A 15,579-nucleotide genomic window follows, 5' to 3' on the forward strand; every position below is an offset into this window, starting at 1 on the left:
TAAAAAAACCCATTTTTTAATCTCAGCCCTCCATTTTCTAATCTAATGGCTCAACATGCTTCGCACTTCACACCATAAGGGTTGTTTTCACCGGAACTCACCTCTCTATAAGACTAATTAATTATAATTATATCAAATAAATTTTAATATAGACTAATTATGTACTAATCATGATTAATCTGAGTTGTGATAGTTGAGACCATGCAAGCCATTACTGCTCGGTCACTTTCAGCCGTCACGGCCAAGACATAGGATCATCACGGCTCTAACATATAAAATCTAAGTATAAAAAAAAGCATGCGATGTTTAAACCCCATGATTCAAAATTTTGAAAAAAAAAGTCTTGCTCCTGTTTGAGGTTTTGGACTGAAATATATATTTTTGAGAAATGGAGAAAAGAAAATGTAGTTTATTGTCTTTTTATTTTTCACTTCTCTATTTTTTTCATACACGTGATTTTATAAGATAATTTAATCCAAAAATCTCCCAATATTATGTATGAACTATTCTAAATAAGTTAGACAACTTCAAAATAACGGATGGAGTTGGTGTCAAGTTAGAGTAAGCAACCCAATTCGAACCCTTTGAGCGAACTTCCAAGTTTCAAACGTGTCAAACAAAATCCATAATTCACGTCAAACCAAAGCTTTAGATCATGTTAGCCAATGCCATTCCTTTTCTTTAAAAAAAAATGTTAGCCAATGACATTAGTTTATACTAGAAAACTTGGATAATCAATGAGAAAATGATAGATCACAGACTTCTTATTATTACCATTGGAGCGGTGTTGCAAGCAAATATTCCATACCATAAATTTACAAGGAAGTTGGTGGAGTTGAGATTAGTTAGAGCCAAACTCTTGATTCCATCTTTCAAGTTCCTCCCACTTACTTTTCTGTAGACTGGGTCTGATCACACCCATGGCTCTCTCAAAATCTTCATATTTAAGTGGCCTCACCTGCACACGCGCTTACATTAAATCAGTAATTTACGTCTCATCTGAAGATGAAAACGAATAAAAACTAATTGAAGATCACCTGATTTGCCTTGACAGTGAGTATATTGTGGCCAAGCTCTCGAATTGGCATCATTGCTGCTTCCTCACATAGTGCTTGTAAGTCACTCCCTGAGTATCCTGAGGATGTAAACAAAAAGAAAATATATCACTTTAAACCCTCTTAAGCACTAATAGCAGAGTTCAATTACATACCCTCTGTCTCTCGGGTAAGTTTCTCCAAATCTCTGCCTGTAATGCGGCAAAATTATACATCAGTTAACCAAATACCAAAGTAACATGCAACTCTGCTGGCGAAAACGCAAGTAAGCAATTTTTTATTAAGGTATCCAAGGGTATATAATCAAGCTCTTCAATTGTTTAATTATTTCTTTTTGACGTAAAGAGACTAAAATGTGTCATCATTCACAACCCTATATGATATAAGAAGAAAAACTTCTTACTAGGTAATGAAAATGCTTGGCCTTTAAGATTTTGCTGAAGGATTAGCCTCCTTACGCTTCGATCAGGCAAAGGAATGTATATTCTCTTCACCTACAAATAGTCATTAGGTTGCAACTATCAGTTATATATTTTAAGAAAAATGCAGCAGTTGCCTCTCAGAGGAATATTTAGGTCTTGTTTGGGACGATAGATATAATTGCTTACAAAATTATTAGAATAGATTAAAAGAAATCAATTCATATTCAAGGGTTAAGTATAATCAAGCAATTATTATTTATCCTGTCTATATAAAGGTAATTCCAATCACATATATAAAAGAGAGCCTATCTGTTATGGGGCTTAGCGTAGGATCTAGTCAAGGGTCTAGAGACTCGAAAACTCTCCCTAGAATCTATGGTGAATAGGTTAATGAAGATAGAAAAGAGGACGAAGGCTGGTTCTTCCAGATCTTCTCCTACGTTTACTCTGAAACGCGACTTTACTAATTCTTTGCTTATCCTTTCATTCAGTAAAGAAAGCCATTATATAGGCTGCATAACAATATCAATAATCCTAAAAAGAAAGACACTTCCCTAATAATAATACTCTCCTAATAAAGATAAGAAAGATATTCTATCTAAAGTATAAGATAATGATAAACTACTAATAAATAAAATATCCTAAACTAACTACTATTCTCAGCCATAATCCCAGCCGTAATCTTTGACAGTATCACTATCATAACAAAGGACTGAAACAAAACATATACTTAGGGGGATAACGAGGAAACTGAAACGACTGTATCAAGGAAATGGAGAGCTATGATTTGAAGACATGGAGTGGCAAAATCATAAACATTGCCAACTCAGTTATTTTTTATATGAAGAAATTAGATTTTGTATTTTTTTACATTCCAGCAACATTATACATTTATGTTAAGTGCATATATAAGCACAAAAGTGCACTCCTGCTACCAAAAGTGCATTTATTATATATGCACCTTTTAGAAGAAGAAAAACGTGTATATCTTAAATGGTAATATACAGAAGTGTGTTGTTGAGTATGTAAACGTGCACGCGTAGTGTGCAATTCAGTAACTGTGCAGGTATATTATAAATGCACATTTTAGTCAAAGTTTATGCCAAATTAGAGTAAAGCTTGAAGATGCCAAAGTGGACATACTAACCAAAAAACCATTTTATTAAAGAAAAAATTAATAAACCAAAAGAAAAGAGGCAAGTTCGTCAATTTTTTGTATTTAGTACAAGTGTTTCATTTTTTTTACCCAATTTTCATCCCTGCTTCCCACCATTCAGTCATACCTATAATATACAAAAAGTACTGCGAAAACTAACCCTAAACCATATTTCTAGACTTCATGATAGACAAATATTATGTTGCAAAAGTTAATTCAGGCTACTTTATTAAATGATTGAAGAATTACTAGAAACAACAAGGTATAACCAATATACTGACCAATCGCCTCAGGACTGCATCATCAAGTTCTTGGGGCTTATTCGTCGCACCTGTTTGAAGAAAGCACAGCAAACCCATGTTAAATTCATATATTATTATATCAAGCTTATGGAGTCACTGAAACTGAATTCAGTGTTTGTTTAGAGTAGCAACAAAAATAGGCAGAAAGGTACACATTTATGGCATAGTGTTTGCAGAAGAAATATTACCAATTACTACAACTAAATCATCTGGATTGGAGGTGACACCGTCAAACTGTACAAGAAACTCCGACTTCAGCCTTCTACTTGCATCATGTTCATTAGCTTGCCTTGTTGACATGATGCTATCAATCTATTCACATCAGACAGATTAGTTAGGCAAATAAGAATTAGACTTCTTTTGACCTATATACTGTTTACCTATTACCTATGCATCTATACAAACTAACATTCCCACTAAACATATAATCTGTCCCAGCAAAACATAGAGAGGAGTCTGGAGCATACTTCATCCATAAATATAACAGATGGCTGCCTTGATATAGCCACCATGAAAAGGGTTCGAACAAGCTTTTCACCCTCACCAACCTACAAGAATATTACATCTCAATGATTGAAGAGTTAAACGTGCAGGCAAGTAAATAGACAGAGAGAGAAACTGACCCATTTGGAAGTCAGGGAAGAAGCAGAAACATTAAAAAATGTTGCATCACATTCTGAAGCTACTGCTTTAGCAAGCATGGTCTTGCCATTACCAGGAGGACCAAATAGAAGCAAACCTGGAAACAAAATCAGATAACTAATAAGCCAGATTAGTGCAGATTTAGTTCCCATATAAAAAAATAGCTTCACGCTTGTACCTCTAGGAGGCCTCCTCAGACCTGTAAACAAATCTCTTCTTTTGGTTGGCAGAATTACCATTTCAAATAAAGTTTGCTTAGCTTTTTCAAGACCAGCTGCAGATATGGAAGGTGCAGAATCAATGGCAAAGTTAAACAAAATCGGAGCACATAACTAACATAATATCTCACCTACATCATCCCATTTTACAGAAGGACTTCTGTCTACAATCACAGTGTTTATTATTTCAGCCAATTTAGTATCTTGACCGCCACTATCTTGGTTAGATTTTGAAGCTCCAGCTGTACTTATACGGGCCCTACTTCCTGAACCGATGCCACTCACAGCAGGCTCTCTCCGTGGAGCATTCCTTGCACTGTTAGATTGCTTTTGTGGGACCCTTGGAGCTTGAAGAGGTGCTCTAATCTGGTTACGAAAAGAATTGTACAAATATAAACAGAATTGTTTTCTACCAAAGATGAGAGAGCTCAGGAGAGGCAGAGGCGTATTTATAATTATTTCACCATTTGGTGTGTAATTAGCATTACTATTACATTTATAAACTGACAAGTTACAACCAAAATCATCTTGTTTCCATGATATCCAGTTATCAGTAAAAAAATAGTATCTTCGACACCCATTGTGCAACAACAAAGATATAAATCCTTTCATCCACAAGAAAACATAGATCATAGGATAGGAGAAGATAACATAGATCCTTCTCTACTAATCATCAAAGAAAGAGAAGTGCTCTGTCTTTCTCACTCTATGCTGTTAGTACCCAGCAACTGAAGATAAAAATCTGAAAGTAAATAGCTCACAATCAGGAAAGGTTTTTTGAGGGATCTTTACTGTACTGAACTTCAATTTTGAGGTATGAACATAACTATCTGATAATTCTCCTTTTAAAATGGAAAACAATAATTAATAAAAAAAAAAGGTCAAACTCAGTACATAATAATTAATAACTCATTCCTAATAATAATAATAAATCAATGAATTAAGAGCTAAGTAGATGACGGAAATATGGACAAAGTGGGGAAACTAAATCGTAAAGAAGCTACTTGGAAATATGGAAAGTTATGATTTAATGCTAAAATATATTATGAAAATGTAAAAAATATTTATGATAAAGATAAAACCAAGGGCTATATAGTAAGCAAGTGTGAAACCTGAAAAAAAGATAAGAAAAGAAGGAGTGGAGAAGGAAGAAGAGTTGAACTGAGAAGAAGACCAATCAATGGAGAAGGCTAGATAGCACGAAAGAAAAGATTGAGAAAAGATATTAATGTTACAATAGATTTATTTATAAGGGAAGTAAGAATCACTGGGTCGTACCAAAGTGGTCATTCTGCAGCATAAATATTACTATTATTCCCTGAGAAGGGTCCGAAACACATTCTCCCTCTGTATAACTTACATTGTCCAATTATCACTTTACACACATATTAAGAAGAAAAAATTTGGACTAAAATGCCCTCATGTAGAACTACATGCATGCAAAACAGTAGGAAAAGTGAAAAGGCAAAAACAATAAAGTAAGGGTATTTTAGTTTAATAGTTGTCAAAACAATTAAATGGACAATGTTAGTTGAGCGCAAAAACAAGCCTAGATGGACAATATCTTGTATACGGATGGAGTACTAAATAATGTACCAAGCTCTGGGAATTAGCCATAGGATAAAGAAACCTATGAAGATATATGTGAGGAAGAGGATTTAAGAAAGTACAACTGGTCGATTAGGGAGAAGAGGGGCCTTAGTTTCCCTCAACTCTATATAGAATATGTTATGTATGCATTATAGCCAACAATGAAAAAAGTGTAGGAAAGCATCCAGCATTATTAAATACTATTCACTGGGTATTTTTTATACATAAATTAGAAATAGCCAACAATGAAAATGGTGTAGGAAAGCATCCAGCATTAATACTATTAACTAATATTCTGTATATAAATCAGTGATAGGCCATCAGTAAAAGAGCCTGTTCGGTTGCAACTGGGGCATTGGAAATGGAACTAGGACAATATAATTTGAAGTAGAGACAAGTGGGTTCTTTTAAGTGCAAAAACTGTGTCACAAGGAGTGTAAGAGAGAACGATTTTGTCATTTTAAAACCCAAGCCTAGGATCGGAAATAAAGGGTGGATGAAACAAAATTTGAGAATATGAGATAAGACAATACTTATGAATGAATAATGCCTTCAATTTTGATAAGGTTTATACCCTATCTAATGGGGACCAAATATGTACAGGAAACAGCCAGCTATTCATAAAGAAGGACCTGCAGAACATATTGTGCAAGTACAGGTGGTATATTAAGCTAATGAATATACTTACACTCTAGTCAAACCAGTCTATACCTTGCCCGGGATCGCATCACCTACGAAGCCATGAAAAGATAGCCTATCAATGATTCATCATCATTATTACCATACTTGTAAACACTTGTATATTGCTGCAACCAATGAAGATAAAACCTAGGAACATATTGAAAGAATATAGACCTCTTCGTTGGCTTAAGGCTTGCAGTCTCTCAGCCACTTCACCCTGCCACTTTGTTATCTTTTGGTGATAAGACTTCACCTTCTGATGCTCACTACAGACAAAGCCAAATGAACAAAAAGTACAAAAGGGATCAGACGTAGATCTCATTTGGGTATCTGGTGAACAAAAGGCCAAGACCTCAAACAAACAAAAAAAACTGCAACAATAGTATTCCACATGATCTGCTAGGTTGGCTATCAACATTCAATTCAATAAGCTATTTTCACAAAACAACCTGTTAGAGATTGCAGATATCCTTCAGTTACATGCTACTTGTAGCTAAATGCATCCCATGAGTTTTCCATTTGTCAACTGTAAAAAGCATTGGTAAGTACAAAAGTGTTTGTTTATCAAAGTCTTTTATTTGATTTGCTATTTTGCTATTTTGCCAATCAGCAACTCTCGAACTAGACAAATTTTTGTTAATCGATTATTTCCAACTTTCCCTAATCCGTACACAAGCCATATGAACTGGTACCAGGACCATATGTTCAAACTCAAATATTCAACCGTCCTTAATAAAGGCTTCTCCTAATCCTGAACGACTATCAGCTATTGCAAAACTAAACTCAAATTCAACAACTCCGAAGTCTTATCAGTTAAAAGAACAATCGAGAACTACAAAATTTGAAGTAAAAATCTGTCAATTTGCAATCGCGACGATCAAATAGTGAGTGATTTGAGCGTCACCTAGGACTGGCATACGAGGGTGCTCGAGTTGAAGCTCCCTCTCCTAAAATTCTTTGAGCATTCCGGTAGTGGAGGATGGCATCATCAATCAATCCCCACTCCTCCGCTCTAACAGCCTTGGCGATCTCTTCTTTTGCGAGATCAAAGTAGCCTTTCAGCTTATACGCAACTCGTTCGTTCATGATTGGAGCGCCCGAAGTACTGCCATCCATTGTCGAGGAGCTAGGGTTGTGCGTACTGCTGGATTGATGCGAAGAATCAGGATCTGCAAAGATTGAGCCCAGGGAACCGAACAATTCTCGGAGGAAACTCATGAGTTCCGCTGGAGCATCTCAATTCTGTTGTTGCGGGAGACGAGACTATCGAAATCAAAAGTAACGCTTTGGATGAGGGGAGGGGGTGATTAGATTCCTTGCAATATTCTTCAGAAGATGGACGCGTGAGATAGAATAGTTTTGCAGGGGAAATGGTTTGGTGGATCGGCCAGCAGTTCATAGTAGAGCTGGGCCCGGTTCAAGAACCGGCAGTTCAAGGTTGTACTTGTAGGGAACCTTAACCGAAAAGCAGTCCCGGTTCAAGTTTAGCCGGTTCAGAATTTTCCTGGTTCTTTAACGGTTTATGGACAGATTCAACCGGTTCCGGTTCGAAATCTTTAAGAAATTAAAAAATAGAATTTAAAATTAAAAGTTTTGATAAAATTTATCTAAATAATGGAAATAGCACTTAAGTATGTATCTTACGAGCTTTATATATGAGTGCATATAGACGTTAATATTAAGAGGTGAGTTCCGGTGAAAACAACTCTTATGGTGTGAAGTGCGAAGCATGTTGAGCCATTAGATTAGAAAATGGAGGGCTGAGATTAAAAGATGGATTTTTTAATGAACCCACGCGGTGGCATTTTTGTAATTAATGGTGAACTGTTATTTTTATTTATTTTTACGTTTTCTGAGTGATTTTTTTATCCCTTTAGATGTGAACATTAGCGTGTTATATGTGAACATTAGTGTGTTATATGTGTACCCGAGAAAGTTCGCACTTCACACCATAAGGATTGTTTTCACCGGATCCTTATTCTTAATATTAAAACTTTCTAGTCAATTTAAACTTTAGCTTGTTTAAAATTTTAAGTTATTTCCAACTTTTAAGTTAAAAATAAAACTTTTAAATTAATTTAAATTTTAAGTTGTTTAAAGTTTACATGATTTCAAATTTTAAATTAATATTAAAACTTTATTTAGTATGAGTTGAAATAAAATTAAAATCTGTCAATATTAAAACTCTTAAGTTAATTAAAATTTATATTTTTATAATGTGAATTAAAGTTAAAAAATCTAAATTAATACTAAAATTTTACAATTTTAAATTTTAAGTTAATTACAAGCTTTAAAACATGTAAAACTAAACTACTGAATTTAAGATATAAATTATATAAGGTTCAAACCGACGATCCGGGTCTAGTTAATTTATAGGACCAAACCTACCCACAAGCATATGGATCGATTGTAGCTTTTCATGTGTCGTTTCCAAGAGGACAAAGTAATAACTTTTGCAACTAAAGTGGTAAGCTAAGTCGTAAAAAGAGTTTTGATGATTAAACTACAAATTTGGTAATGCAAATTTGAGAAAGTTTTGTGAATGAGAAATATAAAGATTAAGGATCACCACAACAACTCCTTGGTAAATTATACAATGTATTTATCATAAAATAACATGGGCTTGTTTATAGTAAGCAATCAAATATATCTACTACTAGAATAACCTTGTAAGCGACGGATTTTTCCTTCGCTAGACAAGGTAAATCCGTTGCTAACCCGCTAATATTGTCCCAAAATAATCTAGCGACGGATCCATGGTGTGTCTCCAAATCCGCGACGGAATTAGCGACGGATTTCCGTCGCTAATCACGTCTCACCGGCAAGACAAAAGGACGACATTGTGGCGACGGCATTAGTGACGGCCTTAGCAACGGATTTCCGTCACTAATTCGTCGCCAAAGTCAAACGTCTCTGACCCCATCTGAGCAATTTAGCGACGGTTTGGCGAAGAAATTCGTCTCTATTCCGCCACACAATTTCGTCAATTTCCTTTGATTTCGACGGAATATGTAGCAACATTAACTGACAGAATCTGTATCAAGTTTAACCGACCACAATATTCAAATCAAATGCAACATTAACATTTAAATCAAATCAAACAGTAACATTCAAATCAAAACCAAATCCAACATTAACATTCAAATCAAATCCAACATTAAATTGAAAGTAACTTACAAGTTGGAGACCAAAAAACTAAAAAATAACAAGTCGTAAACCAAAAAAAATGAAAATCTAGAAGCCTCGGGAGGAGAAGCCGCCGAAGGAGAAGCCGCAGGAGGATAAGCCGCCGAAGGAGAAGCCACCGGAGGCAGTGAAGAGGCACGGCGAGAGAGCGAATTTGGGGGGGCGAAAGTGATTTTAGGTGAAGGAGGAAATCGGGGCGCCTTAAATAGAACTTGATGGATTAGCGACAGATTTATTCGTCGCTAAATCAGTCGTTGTTAGCGACGGATATCCTAATCCGTCGCTAATTGGGGCTGGTTTTTTACCCGCCTAATTTTTTAACAAAAAATTCGGAGGAAAAAAAAGGGGGTTTTAGACCGTCAAATTTAGCGACGGATTACCAAATCCATCGCTAATTTGGGCGGGATTTTTGACCGCCAATTTCGAAATAAAATTTTTTTGAAATAAATTAGGCAGAGTTTTTTACCGCCTAAATTAGTGACGGATTTTCCGTCGCTAACCAGCACTAAAATGAAAGATTAGCGACGGATTACCAATTCCGCCGCTAACCACCACTAAATTAGAGGTGCGGTTTTGACCACAATGGTTAGAGACGGATTCAGTGACGGATTTTCCGTCACTAAATCCTGAATTTTGCATTAGCAACCGATTAGCGGCGGAAATTCGTCGCTAGCCTCGTTTTCATTAAAATTCGCGACGGATTTGCCTTCCGTCGCGAAATTCGTCGCTATTTATTAGAATTCGCTACGGATGGCAATTCCATCGCTGAATTCTGTCAGTAAAAGGCTGAAAGGAATTATATAATTTCTTTCAGAAAATAGTAGACGTACCTAAACTCCAACTAACAACCGTTGTCGCACGAAGCTAATCAACTTTAGACTCTTTCGGCATTTAGAAACTAGAACTAGATCGGGTTAACATCCACTTTCGTGCTCCATTAAGTCCAACCTAACCTACATTTCTATGATTACTTAGATCTCCACAAGAACAAACAAGTTTATTCGGGTTCAAATCTAGGTAGTTCCAGCAATAACAATCTCCTTTCAGAAATCATGTCACGTCCAATTAAAATCTATAGGTATCTCCTTTCAGACTCAACCTAGTAGATTCTAATTGATTATCTCAATCACAATAAGAGCCCTATAGTCGAATCAAACAAGAAGTCATGCTATCAAAAACAAACACAAGATGAAAATCTACCAATTCATTGTTGGGGTCACCCCAACCCTAGATATGAGAGGTTTAGCCTAACATTCTTGGAGAATCAACAAAAAAAATTCATAAGAACACGACAAATCATCCAAATGGATTAAAAGAAGAGAGATTACTTGCTTCAATTCAAATTTAAACTTTTAATCTTCAACAAATCTTAAAAGCAATCTCCAAAAGAAAAAGTAGGTTTTTGCTCTCCAAAATGTAACTCCCCCAAAAGAACCCTTGAGTTTCCAAAATACACCCAAATTACAAGAATTCGAAAAGCCACTCAGTAAAGTGAGGAGAAGAGCAGCCTGACTTGGCCTGAAACTCGAACCGAGTTTCCCTCTAACGTGTTGAAACGGGATACAACTCGACTGAGTTGCATGCCGAGTTTCCTCCGGCTTCCATCCATTTCAACTATAGCTTGTCTAGGCTCGTTCTCGTCCTTCTGACACTTTCTTAGTTAAGTTCCCTCCTTGGCATCGTATCTCCATCATATGATTGCTCGTGATCTCCAGAGAAACCGCCTCCTAATCACCTGAAATCATCAAACACAAGAGTAGACTCTGACTCTAAGTAAAATCTATGAAAATAAAATAAAACAAGACTAGAAAGAAGCAAAACGACTCTATTTAGACGACATAAACATGACCTTAACTAGCCTAAAATGCATGTTATCATTAATCTGAACCGATGGTACGAACCTTAAGGTTCATTTTTTAAAAAAAAATTGTGAACCAACGGTTAACTAGAAGCACTGATTCAGGCTCATGAACTTGCGGTTCCAACTGCTAGGTTAACTAGAACCTGAAAGGGGGAGTAGTGAGCTGGAAGAGCTCTAAGCAAGACATAGTGGCAGATTCTACGACAAAGGTTGTGTACATCGTGACTTGTGATGCAGCGAAGGAGGCAGTCTGTATTAGGCAGTTCCTTGATGCGCTTGACATTGTCTCTAGTGTTTTAAAGGCAATTGACATTTATTCTGACAACAATGGCGCCATTTCCAAGCAAAGGAACCAGATCAAGCTCCAAATCCAGACATGCACTAAGGAAGCATCACCTCGTTCGAGACATCGTTGAAAGAGGTGGCGTGAGGATGAGCAAGGTGCACACGAATGATAATATTGCAGACCCGCTGACCAAGCATCAATATGCTAAGCAAAAAGCTTTGCAATTTTGTCAAAACCCCAGTAAAGGTTTGTAAAAAAATCAGCAAACAGGTTTCAGGCAAAGAATATCATCCATAAAGTTTAGAAACAAAAAAAAACATCAACAAAGATCAGGAAAGACCTTCAACTTGGTTCAGGTAAAAAAAATGTAGCGCCTGAATTCAGCACAAAAATCGACAAAGAAGTTCATAAGACAAAAACCAAAAAATAAATAAATAGAGATCACTCCTAAAAACCAACAATATATTCCAGGAAAAAATAGATCCAACACTTGAGTTCAACCAAAAAAAGCAATGGAGTTCAGTAACTCTTAGTACAAACAACGGAGTCCAGTAACTCCAAAAAAACGAAAATTTCTACAGATATTTCAGCATCTCAGTAGTGCTAGAAAATAGTCAATGAAATCTCGCCAAAATATATTAAGTGAAAAATAAAATATATTAAATATCGTGAATATTTTGCATATGCATACTATAATATTAGTTAGAGTACTGTAATTGCCTTTTTATTAAGGTCTGGCAAAAAAATACGATTATGTTATTAGCACTAGTACTATGAACTTCTTCTCCATGTAAGGTCATTGCTTCTATTTACTTGAAAAAGATATGGACTCATCATCTTCTAGAATCATAATACTTCATAAAAAATAGACTCATCATCTTCTAGGGTCATTTCCATTTGTCAAATGAATAATTAAAACCATCTTTATGTTGAAGACAAAACTGACTTTTCTTCCATCTCCATGTCAGTTTTTTTTTAATTCTTATCTCAATTGATAATGTTACAACTTGCAAGTATATCCATGCACTGAAAAAGAGCACAATAAGAGCAAAACTAACTATAGTAATCCAACTTTGGCCTCTATTATTAAAAAAATAGGTGGTATCCTCCAACTTGTCCTTAGAAATTGGAATAGAGACAAAGTAAGCAGCACATGGTTCAGGTTTTACTTGTAGATGAAAGTTAATTCAGAAACTAATGTTTCTCAGTAAGGAGATGTCATCTATTTTGCTAATGCTCTCTTATTGAGAACTTTGGTTTGAAGTCTGATCGTCGAAATCCAAACAACTTTCTTCAATTTCTTTTTAGAAATTGAGAACTTTGCAGTTTTCTATGAAATGATTAAGTCATTCTAACTTAACTATACTAATATTCAATTAGGCATTACATGTAGAAATTCAACCAATTATCTATTATGATGAATGAATTTTATTTTAAAAATAGTTCATGAGTTCGCCATAAATAAATAGAAAAGGATTGATACATAACATGTGAATTACTTGTTAAAATTATAATATAGTTTGTTTATATATATCAGATGATAACTAAACATGTTTAAGCATATTAGAATACCAATTTACACATAACTAATGTAGATGCAAATCGTGCTTATGTCCCTTTACACAGTGTAATTTTGTAAAAAAAAAATACTATAGATAAAGTCAGTAAATGGTCGATTGAACATACATGAATTTCATATTTAAATGGTTTAGTCGAAGTACAGTCACAAGAATTTCAAATTTCAGTTATTTCATTGGTTCCAGTGGTTTCAGATTCATATTGCAAATACTCAAATAAACAATCTGATAACCCTAAAATATGATGTCAGAGGCAAATCAGCAAAAAAACATAATAGGCTCAAATACGCAAACAGTTTATATTCCGTAGTGTTTGACATTTTATTGATATCAAAAGACATTTGTATGAACAATTTTATAGTGGATTCAGTACCCTAAATTAAAGAAACAACTAGTATTTGCTAATATTTGTGTTTAAGGAGAAATTTAGCCCTACAATGTTTAGTTTTTTTTTCAGATTCTGAAAACTCAATTTGAGGATCACAAATAGAGAGCAAACTGTTGCTCATAATGTTTTGTTGATAAATGCTTTGGATATCTAATTCTTGCGGTTGCAAACATGGGCTCATAGTATAGCTTATATGTTCGATATGAGTATATAGAACATAAGAGGCTCAAATTGAAGTACAGTCACATGTATTTCATATTCAATATTGCATATATAATCTGATATTTACACAATTCAGATTCAAAACAATAAATATAACATAATAGGCTAAAATATCATCAATTGAACATACACAAATTTAAGATTCCAATAGTTTAGTTGAAGTACAGTCATAGGAATTTCATATTTCAGTGATTTCTCTGGTTTCATATTTAATATTACAAATACTCAAATAAACCATTTGAGAACCCTAAAATATGATGTCAAAGGCTCAAATTCAACCTATTTACCAGACATAAACTGAATTTTACACATCAATTTCAGAACAGCAAATAAGACGCTACATGAAAAAAAGAATTGATTCAACATACATAAACTAAGTCAATACCTATTCATCATAAAGAACAAAATTAGTGCTACGATACTTGCCTTGTGCGTTCATCACATCCCACTTCCAACAAACCATCACCTTGATTCGAGGCTTGGTGCCCATACGTAACGCATCAAGACCCACATACGAATCTTGGCTAAGAGGAGCCTTTCCTTTATCCATTGAATTCGATTCTGGAATGAAAAAGGAAGAGAGTCATTGTGGATAGGGTTGGATATGTGAAGGATTTGGAAGAACGAAGAGAAAAGAAGAGAACAATGATTCTGTCTGGGAGAATTTACGGGGTCAGGATTTGGGTGAACGAAGAGAACAAAATTAGAGAGTCAAGAGGTACGATCAGATAATTGGACAACTTTCTTAATGAGAGTATTTATGGGGTCAAAGAAATTGGGTGAACGAAGAGAACAGAAATAGAGAGCGAAGAGATACGATCAAAGGATTGGACAACGTTTCTTTCTGGGGAGTATTTATGGGGTCAAAGAAATTGGTTGAAACGTAAATAACATTGATTTCTTTGATAACTTTTCTTTTTGAGAGTATTTATGGGGTTGAAATTGGTTAAAACGTAAATAACATTGAAGAAGAGAAGAATAAATGTTATTTTTCAACGTAATTTCGGTGGGTTAGTAAGGGCATAAAAGGAATTTTATGAAATATCACTAATAGAGTGATGGATATAATCGAAATTATGAGGTTGAGTTAGAGGTAGACCTTGCAAATAGGTCGGGCGGGTCGGGTTCGGGTTGAACGGGTTGATAAAAGTTCGGGTCGATTGAGTTCGGGTCATGTCGGGTCTCGGGTTGGGTCGGGTTGACCCAACAGGTCAAGAATGTTGTATTTAATATATTTTTTAGCTTTTTCTAGGAATATAATAAAATTTTAATAATAAAAAATGTTATCATATATTATTTTTTAAAAAATAAATAATTTTTTAATAAATTATATGTGATTTTTTTATAATGCCATGAATGATGTGAAATGCATATTTCGGGTCGGGTTCGGTTGGATCGGGTTTGACCCACCAAATTTCGGGTTGACCGGGTTCGCGTTGCTCGGGTTTCAATTCCTCTTTGGTCGAATTGGGTCAGATTCTTAGCATTCGGGTTCGGGTTGAGTCATTGGGTCGGGTTGAGTTTTGCTAGGTCTAGTTAGAGGCATTTAATTGACCCTCAACTCAATTTTTATAGTATATTAGATACTACGTTGTATGTGCCTATGCTTTGCACGTGTTGTGTTTTAGTGTGCATGTAGTTTATTAGTCATTTTCTTATTTTCACTAAAGTAGTAGTGTGTTTTAATGTCCTTGAAGCCTTTTAATTTGGCTCTGTTTTGTGTTGAAATATTTGGTGATATTTTTATATACTCCTCATTTGTTTTTGTTTGTTTGTGTTAAAGCTCGATAACCCTTTTAGGACTTGTTTGTTTTGTTATTCTGATTCATTATAATGTATTTTTTTTCTTATTAAGTATTTTGTATAATTTGAAATTTGTTCCAGAAAAGTTGAGGGAAGATCTCTATAAGATGCCATTATATTTTTATGTCAAACACCATATTTCAGGAAAAAGTCTTTATATCTTAAAACTCCTTACAATTATCTTAGAAAA

At 34.9% G+C, this 15,579-nt stretch overlaps 1 protein-coding gene across 1 annotated transcript; it reads right to left on the reverse strand.

The window, feature by feature from the left end:
• Nucleotides 1-841: 841 nt before the first annotated feature.
• Nucleotides 842-7,284, reverse strand: LOC141249477 (spastin-like). The gene is made up of 12 exons (XM_073669628.1): nt 6,971-7,284; nt 6,240-6,332; nt 3,927-4,180; nt 3,756-3,851; nt 3,559-3,674; nt 3,403-3,483; nt 3,124-3,247; nt 2,915-2,964; nt 1,459-1,549; nt 1,211-1,246; nt 1,038-1,135; nt 842-958 (listed from the first exon to the last, which is right to left on the reverse strand). Exons 1-12 carry the CDS (start codon nt 7,282-7,284, stop codon nt 842-844), a joined length of 1,470 nt encoding a protein of 489 aa, XP_073525729.1.
• Between the last annotated feature and the right edge of the window lie 8,295 nt (nt 7,285-15,579).

The sequence above is a fragment of the Phyllobates terribilis genome, unplaced genomic scaffold (assembly GCF_046119375.1).
Source record: "Phyllobates terribilis strain yellow unplaced genomic scaffold, ASM4611937v1 Scaffold_4600__1_contigs__length_59035, whole genome shotgun sequence".
NCBI classification, from domain to species: domain Eukaryota; kingdom Metazoa; phylum Chordata; class Amphibia; order Anura; family Dendrobatidae; genus Phyllobates; species Phyllobates terribilis.

Coding starts and splice junctions, on each gene's coding strand:
- LOC141249477 (XM_073669628.1), bottom strand. CDS start 7,284: ATGAGTTTCCTCCGAGAATTGTTCGGTTCCCTGGGCTCAATCTTTGCA. Junction 4,181..6,239: donor GCCTTAAGCCAACGAAGAGG/TCTATATTCTTT, acceptor TTTATATTTGTA/CAATTCTTTTCGTAACCAGA. Junction 3,675..3,755: donor TCTGAGGAGGCCTCCTAGAG/GTACAAGCGTGA, acceptor TTTTGTTTCCAG/GTTTGCTTCTATTTGGTCCT.